Consider the following 9,956-nt stretch of genomic DNA (forward strand, 5'->3'; position numbering starts at 1 on the left):
CCATCAAAAATGTTTCCACGGTACTAAGGAACTTTTCCCGAGGTACTAAGTAACTTTTCCCATGTACTAAATTAGATCCGGCCCTTCACAATCACATGCCGTTCGGAAGTTCACACGCCTACCTTACTTCCTACTAAGGTTAGACTTAGTTAGCTTAGGGTTGGGGTTAGGTTAGGGTTTAGGGTTTAGGGTTTAGGGTTTAGGGGGGGAGCGAGCACCGAGCGAAGCGAGGTGCGAGCGACTAGTTTAAACTGTGAGTTTGAAATAGAAAGAAGGCCAGAGGGCTGTTGGGGGATCCCAACAACCAGCCCTTTCGTCTTTATAGACTCTTCAGTGGCTATTCTTAGAAGGAATGTTCTAGACATCCGATGACAGCGCGTGAAGTGATGCTGCGCAGCTGTCATGTATCTTACCGACTATCACAAATCTGTCAATGTTTATTGTCAAGTTAGACAGGTCTCTGATGAACAGAGTGTCACGGGTCGATGTGGCACATGGTAACCTGTCAAAAGTGGATCCAACACTTTTGTTCTTTGACATCGTGGGTTATTGACTGTGATGTGAATCACATGGATATAGATTACTCTGGTTACGTGGCTCCGAGTAACCGCGACATGGGAATATTCACATGTCTAGAGTATAAATAGCTTACCTGGGTCCTTACCTAACAATCAAACAATAGAATGATTGATTGTTGTGAATCTTAATTGGACAGTTCATGATCCGGTCCATCAAAAATGTTTCCACGGTACTAAGGAACTTTTCCCGAAGTACTAAGTAACTTTTCCCATGTACTAAATTAGATCCGGCCCTTCACAATCACATGCCGTTCGGAAGTTCACACGCCTACCTTACTTCCTACTAAGGTTAGACTTAGTTAGCTTAGGGTTGGGGTTAGGTTAGGGTTTAGGGTTTAGGGTTTAGGGTTTAGGTTTAGCTATTTAATCCAAAGTGTTGCTTGTAAGTAGATGTTTGTTACTTTATAGCAAGGAATACTTACGGTTAGGGTTTTTTTCTAATGCTTTACGCCTTACGCGCTAGTATTCTTTTCATCGGTTGTAAGATTTGGATATTCTGCCGAATTCTGGATGTTCCCTCTCTTGTGAGATTGAACGTCTATGAAGTATTATCTCGTTATCACTTTCGATACTTATCTGTTCAGCAGCTTCAACTAGAGCAGAATGATAAGTTTCATTAACGTTTTGAGTTTCGGGAACAACACCACCTTTTTCAGCAATGTTTTCATCCAGTTTACGAAAGACTGTTTTCTTCCACACATTTGCAAGGTCGAAAAGATTAGTATTGCGCTTTCGCGATACTATCCAACGACTTCCGAGTAGTCCTATCTTCCTCAAATCCGGTACGAACTCAGTTTCTCCGTCCACGAGGATCTGTGTGAACAGCTCCGGGCGAACATCATCGAGGTCGTGAACGTAATTTGGATCTGGTTTGATAAGGGGTCTGGACGAGGGTTAGGGGGGGAGCGAGCACCGAGCGAAGCGAGGTGCGAGCGACTAGTTTAAACTGTGAGTTTGAAATAGAAAGAAGGCCAGAGGGCTGTTGGGGGATCCCAACAACCAGCCCTTTCGTCTTTATAGACTCTTCAGTGGCTTAGGGTTTAGGGTTTTAGGGTTTAGGGTTTAGGGTTTAGGGTTTAGGGGGGGAGCGAGCACCGAGCGAAGCGAGGTGCGAGCGACTAGTTTAAACTGTGAGTTTGAAATAGAAAGAAGGCCAGAGGGCTGTTGGGGGATCCCAACAACCAGCCCTTTCGTCTTTATAGACTCTTCAGTGGCTATTCTTAGAAGGAATGTTCTAGACATCCGATGACAGCGCGTGAAGTGATGCTGCGCAGCTGTCATGTATCTTACCGACTATCACAAATCTGTCAATGTTTATTGTCAAGTTAGACAGGTCTCTGATGAACAGAGTGTCACGGGTCGATGTGGCACATGGTAACCTGTCAAAAGTGGATCCAACACTTTTGTTCTTTGACATCGTGGGTTATTGACTGTGATGTGAATCACATGGATATAGATTACTCTGGTTACGTGGCTCCGAGTAACCGCGACATGGGAATATTCACATGTCTAGAGTATAAATAGCTTACCTGGGTCCTTACCTAACAATCAAACAATAGAATGATTGATTGTTGTGAATCTTAATTGGACAGTTCATGATCCGGTCCATCAAAAATGTTTCCACGGTACTAAGGAACTTTTCCCGAAGTACTAAGTAACTTTTCCCATGTACTAAATTAGATCCGGCCCTTCACAATCACATGCCGTTCGGAAGTTCACACGCCTACCTTACTTCCTACTAAGGTTAGACTTAGTTAGCTTAGGGTTGGGGTTAGGTTAGGGTTTAGGGTTTAGGGTTTAGGGTTTAGGTTTAGCTATTTAATCCAAAGTGTTGCTTGTAAGTAGATGTTTGTTACTTTATAGCAAGGAATACTTACGGTTAGGGTTTTTTTTCCCAATGCTTTACGCCTTACGCGCTAGTATTCTTTTCATCGGTTGTAAGATTTGGATATTCTGCCGAATTCTGGATGTTCCCTCTCTTGTGAGATTGAACGTCTATGAAGTATTATCTCGTTATCACTTTCGATACTTATCTGTTCAGCAGCTTCAACTAGAGCAGAATGATAAGTTTCATTAACGTTTTGAGTTTCGGGAACAACACCACCTTTTTCAGCGATGTTTTCATCCAGTTTACGAAAGACTGTTTTCTTCCACACATTTGCAAGGTCGAAAAGATTAGTATTGCGCTTTCGCGATACTATCCAACGACTTCCGAGTAGTCCTATCTTCCTCAAATCCGGTACGAACTCAGTTTCTCCGTCCACGAGGATCTGTGTGAACAGCTCCGGGCGAACATCATCGAGGTCGTGAACGTAATTTGGATCTGGTTTGATAAGGGGTCTGGACGAGTCTGCACTATACAGACCTTTCTCGGCATGTTCATACCATGCCGACCAGTACTCGGTAACAGTCTTTCCAAGTTCAGCAGCTGAAAACCAATTCCATACCTGATCAAATCTGGTTTTAAGTACAAGAATGGATTCGTCGTGCTCTGCGACTCGTAAAGCGAATCGCTTTTCCCAACGTTCTTGTATATTCTTCTTACACCAAGACATGACTAGGTTTTCGGGATAACCGCGCATCAAATAGAGAGCGTTAAGGTCTCTAATTGCTCCGATGTAGATTTCCTTGGTACTACATAGCACGGCTAACCTGGATAACTCTCCAATGTAGACGCCACGTTTGACGTCCAAAGGATGATGTGATACCCATGGAACTCGTTCTCGGTTGTTTCCTGTCTTGACAAATGGCTTCCAATGAAGTTTTCCAGACTCCTTGAATATGAAAGCATCGAGAAATTGACATCCCGACGAGGAAACAGCCCATTCGATAACACAACCATCGAACTTTATTGTTTCTTTAATAAGATTAAGTGCAAGTGCTTCGGACTCGGCGTAAACAATTGCGAAACAATCGTCGATGTACCTTCCATAGAAGGCCACGTTTGGGTGGTCTAAGATTTTTGACTTTATTTCAAAATGGGCTCCAAAGAGGTTAGCAAGGTCCGGAGAATCCGCGACGCCCATTGCGAGGCCATTTTTTTGTCTAAAATATCTAGACCCATGTTGTGTTATCAATTGCGTATTGCCAATCTCGATAGCACGTTTAAAGATGCCCAATTTAACCAAGTTATTCTCTAACGAATTTGGATTAATATGGGCTAATGCAGTGTTCTCTTCCGAAGCGTTGAGTAACCATTCCTCGTACATATTACAAACGATTTCGATGCACAAGTCCAACGGAATATTGGGATAGAAAGCAACTACATCCCCGGTGACAAAATACCATTGTCGTTTGGGGTCTATACGCAATTGGCTTAATCTCGTAAAGAGATCCTTCGTTCCGTGAATGATTGAAGGAGTCGATTTAATAATCGGCTTAAGCTCTTTTGATACAAACTTGGCTGCAGGATTAAATACTACAGAGTGACACGGAATTATGGGCCTAAATCCAGTAGGTTTCTTGTGGATTTTAGGTATACCATGAAATTGAGGATACTTGAACGATGATCCGTCTTCCGGTACATTCGATAGAAAGAATCGAGACAACCCAAGTTCAAATAGAAACAGATGTTCATCTTCGACGGTACGTGCGAGAGTTTGCATCTGAATCATTTTGCTCTTCATAACTTCTTGCGCAACTTCGAATTCTAACTCTTCGTAGTTGCGTTCATCTTCAAGAAGATTGAGCTCATTCCTTAATATCCAGTCGCGTTCAGACACCGCGAGGCCAAGATTCTTATCTGTCATCGTAATAACATAGTTGTTATCGAAAAGAAACTTTTGGATCTTGTCTCTTTTAGGAGAGAACGCGTGCTTTCGCATCTCTTTAAGGGCTTCTTCCGGGATACTTGCGATCGTTTTAATAACGTACCGACGTCCCATTGAAAGGCCAAGTTCCATAAATTGCGGTAACATTGGAGGTTTCTCTTTCTTTTTAGAGCTTACTCCATAGTCTGGATCGAAAGGTTTATTCATGCCTTCTTTAAACAAAAAATAGATACGCCATCTTATTCTTCGTTGAAAATCATTCCATGCTTGCATGATCAGATTTTTAGAAGGCAGTGTAAAAAACATATAATTGAGTCCAAGAGATAAATCATTTGCTACATCAACAGGGACCGAAACACCAGGACTACAGTGTACACTAGATCTATACTGGCCAGCCAATAAGAATGAAATCGGGGTATTGAGGTGTACAAAAGAAACTGCGTCTGTTTTAGTCATGGTGAGTATATCGTCAGGAATAGAGTTGGGGAAGGCGGGTCTCACCGACGTAAATGATGCTACAGTAGACCGCGCGTCTAGGCTCTTGCCTTTCCCTTTCCCTTTGGATCGTTGTTCTTGACGGGAGCTCTCCCCTTCCCTTTCTTCTTGTTGTCGACCTTGTTGGAAGCCTTGGTTTGAGGCTTCCTCTGCGAAGGCGTCGACGACGACTTGGGTTTCGAAGGGCCAGCTTTCCTGGCCTGAGGTTGAGGAGCCTTGGACGAATTCTGGCCAGACAAAGTCTGGGTAATTAGAGTAATAATTAGTGTCCAGAATTATGGGTGAAGGGTTACGAAAACTTGCCTTCTTGCCCACAGATCCAAGGTTGAGCTTTTTGAGACGTGCATTCAAGCCCTTATCAATAAGGGATTGAATCGATGGACCTGGTTTGGTCGCATCGGCCATCTCGACATCGGCTGTTGCCGCAGTCGTCCGCTTTTTCTCAATCTTAATTGCCAAGGCGCGGTGGCGCATGTTGACAATCTGTTTGATATGAGAAAAGATCGCCGGCAGTATAGTTTGCAGCGCACTGCATTCGGCTTTCTTTTGCGGAGACACTACCCACTCTGCTATACGTCGAACTCCCTTGTTGTCTGTAGAGAAAACAGGGAGCTTGTAGCTGGATTTGCGATCATCGTAAGTTGCCTTAACGATGAGGGCAGCAGCTTCGTAGCAAGAGTTGAGCGCGCATTTATCATCCCAAAAAGCCAGCTCGTCCTTTTTCGCCTGAACGGCGCCGTCGTTAATTGCCTTTTGGAAGGCATCACGAGCGGAAGAGAACGTAGTGGAGACTCGAAGAGCCTCCGCTGACCCGGCATCCGCGAATTCCTTCGTAAGTTGGAACTCGGGTGCCTTCACCTTAAGGCGATTGGGCGTGTTGCCTGCGCTAACGGCAGATTCAAGGCGCTCGAGGCTAGCCTTGACTGTTTCCCTCTTGTCGCACCACGATGCGAGGTTGAGGAGAAACTCCCTGAGGGCAGCACGATAGTCAAAAAAGACGCAGTCTATGACTTGGTCAACGGAGCGGCACTCAGCTATTTTTTTGATGACCACAGTGGCCAGCTCGTCGATAAGAGCGTTATGGCGGCCTGCTTCATCGTTGACGCCGAAGACAGTGTTGTTGACGACGGCCTGGGTGAGTGCGTCCAGGGTAGGGGACATGGCACGAGAGAATGCAGCAGAGTATTGGGATGACATGGTAACTGATGGGTGATAGCAAAGTCGTTGGGTTTAGGGGGGGAGCGAGCACCGAGCGAAGCGAGGTGCGAGCGACTAGTTTAAACTGTGAGTTTGAAATAGAAAGAAGGCCAGCGGCTCGTGATTTTTTACGGGCGTGGACCAGTGCAAGCAATGGGCGCTACCGTACAGGCAAACGATCACTACATACCGCTCATGACAAAAGAGCAGGCTATTGCCTATTAAGTCCTTTACCAAGGGACACTCTCATGCCATTGGACATGGCAGGCTAATACCCTTTAAGCCCTTTACCAAGGGGCGCCACATCAGCCATTACAGCCACAGGTTCATTTCCGGCGACGAACTATTTGTCCATCCTTGTGTTAACTCCCTTTACTAAGGGGAGGCCGGGTCACCCGCGTTTTAAGCGGTTCTGGACTTCGGGCCGTCCTCGTAAGCAGCGAGGCGCGGTTTAGATACCAGATGTGGGTTTCCCCACTCCCAAGACTATATCTTAAGATCCGAAGACCCCACTACCACCTAGTCGTTGAACGCTTCCGTCGGCGTGACCGTTACGGATTCGCTGCTGATTATCCATTCCAGCTTTCGCTGAATCTTGGGGATTGTTACCATACCCGGTCGCCACCGGTGCCTAGGCTGTTTCCAGCGGTCGGCGGTACCCACAAGCTTTAGGACGTCCCAGCAATTCGGTAGTGTCGCCGGCTGCAACCGACTTGCCAGGAGCGTATCCAGCAGAGCTGGTCCTGACAACCCCCAGTGTACTCTCACCTGATGTCCATACCCATTGAAGAACTGCGCGCCCTCGAATTACAAAGTCATCATAGCTGGATATCCCCGCAGCTAGACTAAAACGAGTTTGTATGACCTCCGTAACCCAACATAGAAGGCGTGAGCGAGTGAAAGAAAAAGGGCCCCGCTTGCCGTGAGGCAGCCAACATGTCGATGAAACGTCCCCGAGTCAAGGGCAAGATCAGTGACGAAAGGGCTCCCGGATGAGTTGGGAAGGCACAAGCGGCAGGAGTTTGGGAGAGGACGAGTACTTGAGGGCTGTTGGGGGATCCCAACAACCAGCCCTTTCGTCTTTATAGACTCTTCAGTGGCTATTCTTAGAAGGAATGTTCTAGACATCCGATGACAGCGCGTGAAGTGATGCTGCGCAGCTGTCATGTATCTTACCGACTATCACAAATCTGTCAATGTTTATTGTCAAGTTAGACAGGTCTCTGATGAACAGAGTGTCACGGGTCGATGTGGCACATGGTAACCTGTCAAAAGTGGATCCAACACTTTTGTTCTTTGACATCGTGGGTTATTGACTGTGATGTGAATCACATGGATATAGATTACTCTGGTTACGTGGCTCCGAGTAACCGCGACATGGGAATATTCACATGTCTAGAGTATAAATAGCTTACCTGGGTCCTTACCTAACAATCAAACAATAGAATGATTGATTGTTGTGAATCTTAATTGGACAGTTCATGATCCGGTCCATCAAAAATGTTTCCACGGTACTAAGGAACTTTTCCCGAAGTACTAAGTAACTTTTCCCATGTACTAAATTAGATCCGGCCCTTCACAATCACATGCCGTTCGGAAGTTCACACGCCTACCTTACTTCCTACTAAGGTTAGACTTAGTTAGCTTAGGGTTGGGGTTAGGTTAGGGTTTAGGGTTTAGGGTTTAGGGTTTAGGTTTAGCTATTTAATCCAAAGTGTTGCTTGTAAGTAGATGTTTGTTACTTTATAGCAAGGAATACTTACGGTTCGGCTCGTGATTTTTTACGGGCGTGGACCAGTGCAAGCAATGGGCGCTACCGTACAGGCAAACGATCACTACATACCGCTCATGACAAAAGAGCAGGCTATTGCCTATTAAGTCCTTTACCAAGGGACACTCTCATGCCATTGGACATGGCAGGCTAATACCCTTTAAGCCCTTTACCAAGGGGCGCCACATCAGCCATTACAGCCACAGGTTCATTTCCGGCGACGAACTATTTGTCCATCCTTGTGTTAACTCCCTTTACTAAGGGGAGGCCGGGTCACCCGCGTTTTAAGCGGTTCTGGACTTCGGGCCGTCCTCGTAAGCAGCGAGGCGCGGTTTAGATACCAGATGTGGGTTTCCCCACTCCCAAGACTATATCTTAAGATCCGAAGACCCCACTACCACCTAGTCGTTGAACGCTTCCGTCGGCGTGACCGTTACGGATTCGCTGCTGATTATCCATTCCAGCTTTCGCTGAATCTTGGGGATTGTTACCATACCCGGTCGCCACCGGTGCCTAGGCTGTTTCCAGCGGTCGGCGGTACCCACAAGCTTTAGGACGTCCCAGCAATTCGGTAGTGTCGCCGGCTGCAACCGACTTGCCAGGAGCGTATCCAGCAGAGCTGGTCCTGACAACCCCCAGTGTACTCTCACCTGATGTCCATACCCATTGAAGAACTGCGCGCCCTCGAATTACAAAGTCATCATAGCTGGATATCCCCGCAGCTAGACTAAAACGAGTTTGTATGACCTCCGTAACCCAACATAGAAGGCGTGAGCGAGTGAAAGAAAAAGGGCCCCGCTTGCCGTGAGGCAGCCAACATGTCGATGAAACGTCCCCGAGTCAAGGGCAAGATCAGTGACGAAAGGGCTCCCGGATGAGTTGGGAAGGCACAAGCGGCAGGAGTTTGGGAGAGGACGAGTACTTGAGGGTTTTTTTTCCAATGCTTTACGCCTTACGCGCTAGTATTCTTTTCATCGGTTGTAAGATTTGGATATTCTGCCGAATTCTGGATGTTCCCTCTCTTGTGAGATTGAACGTCTATGAAGTATTATCTCGTTATCACTTTCGATACTTATCTGTTCAGCAGCTTCAACTTTTTCAGCGATGTTTAGGGTTTAGGGTTTAGGGTTTAGGGTTTAGGGTTTAGGGTTTAGGTTTAGGGGGGGAGCGAGCACCGAGCGAAGCGAGGTGCGAGCGACTAGTTTAAACTGGGAGTTAAATGGAAAGTAGCCAGAGGGCTGTTGGGGGATCCCAACAACCAGCCCTTTCGTCTTTATAGACTCTTCAGTGGCTATTCTTAGAAGGAATGTTCTAGACATCCGATGACAGCGCGTGAAGTGATGCTGCGCAGCTGTCATGTATCTTACCGACTATCACAAATCTGTCAATGTTTATTGTCAAGTTAGACAGGTCTCTGATGAACAGAGTGTCACGGGTCGATGTGGCACATGGTAACCTGTCAAAAGTGGATCCAACACTTTTGTTCTTTGACATCGTGGGTTATTGACTGTGATGTGAATCACATGGATATAGATTACTCTGGTTACGTGGCTCCGAGTAACCGCGACATGGGAATATTCACATGTCTAGAGTATAAATAGCTTACCTGGGTCCTTACCTAACAATCAAACAATAGAATGATTGATTGTTGTGAATCTTAATTGGACAGTTCATGATCCGGTCCATCAAAAATGTTTCCACGGTACTAAGGAACTTTTCCCGAAGTACTAAGTAACTTTTCCCATGTACTAAATTAGATCCGGCCCTTCACAATCACATGCCGTTCGGAAGTTCACACGCCTACCTTACTTCCTACTAAGGTTAGACTTAGTTAGCTTAGGGTTGGGGTTAGGTTAGGGTTTAGGGTTTAGGGTTTAGGGTTTAGGTTTAGCTATTTAATCCAAAGTGTTGCTTGTAAGTAGATGTTTGTTACTTTATAGCAAGGAATTTTAGGGTTTAGGGTTTAGGGTTTTAGGGTTTAGGGTTTAGGGTTTAGGGTTTAGGGTTTAGGGTTTAGGGTTTAGGGTTTAGGGTTTAGGGTTTAGGGTTTAGGGTTTAGGGTTTAGGGTTTAGGGTTTAGGGTTTAGGGTTTAGGGTTTAGGGTTTAGGGTTTAGGGTTTAGGGTTTAGGGTTTAGGGTTTAGGG

The 9,956-nt window shown here is 45.9% G+C and overlaps 1 protein-coding gene across 1 annotated transcript; it reads right to left on the reverse strand.

The window, feature by feature from the left end:
• Positions 1–4,881: 4,881 nt before the first annotated feature.
• JR316_0002857 (uncharacterized protein) lies at positions 4,882–6,040 on the reverse strand (the record flags this gene model as incomplete). Its single annotated transcript, XM_047888642.1, has 2 exons — positions 4,882–5,085; positions 5,159–6,040. 2 exons carry the CDS (start codon positions 6,038–6,040, stop codon positions 4,882–4,884), a joined length of 1,086 nt encoding a protein of 361 aa, XP_047753565.1.
• Between the last annotated feature and the right edge of the window lie 3,916 nt (positions 6,041–9,956).

The sequence above is a fragment of the Psilocybe cubensis genome, chromosome 2, assembly GCF_017499595.1.
Source record: "Psilocybe cubensis strain MGC-MH-2018 chromosome 2, whole genome shotgun sequence".
In the NCBI taxonomy this organism is placed as follows: domain Eukaryota; kingdom Fungi; phylum Basidiomycota; class Agaricomycetes; order Agaricales; family Agrocybaceae; genus Psilocybe; species Psilocybe cubensis.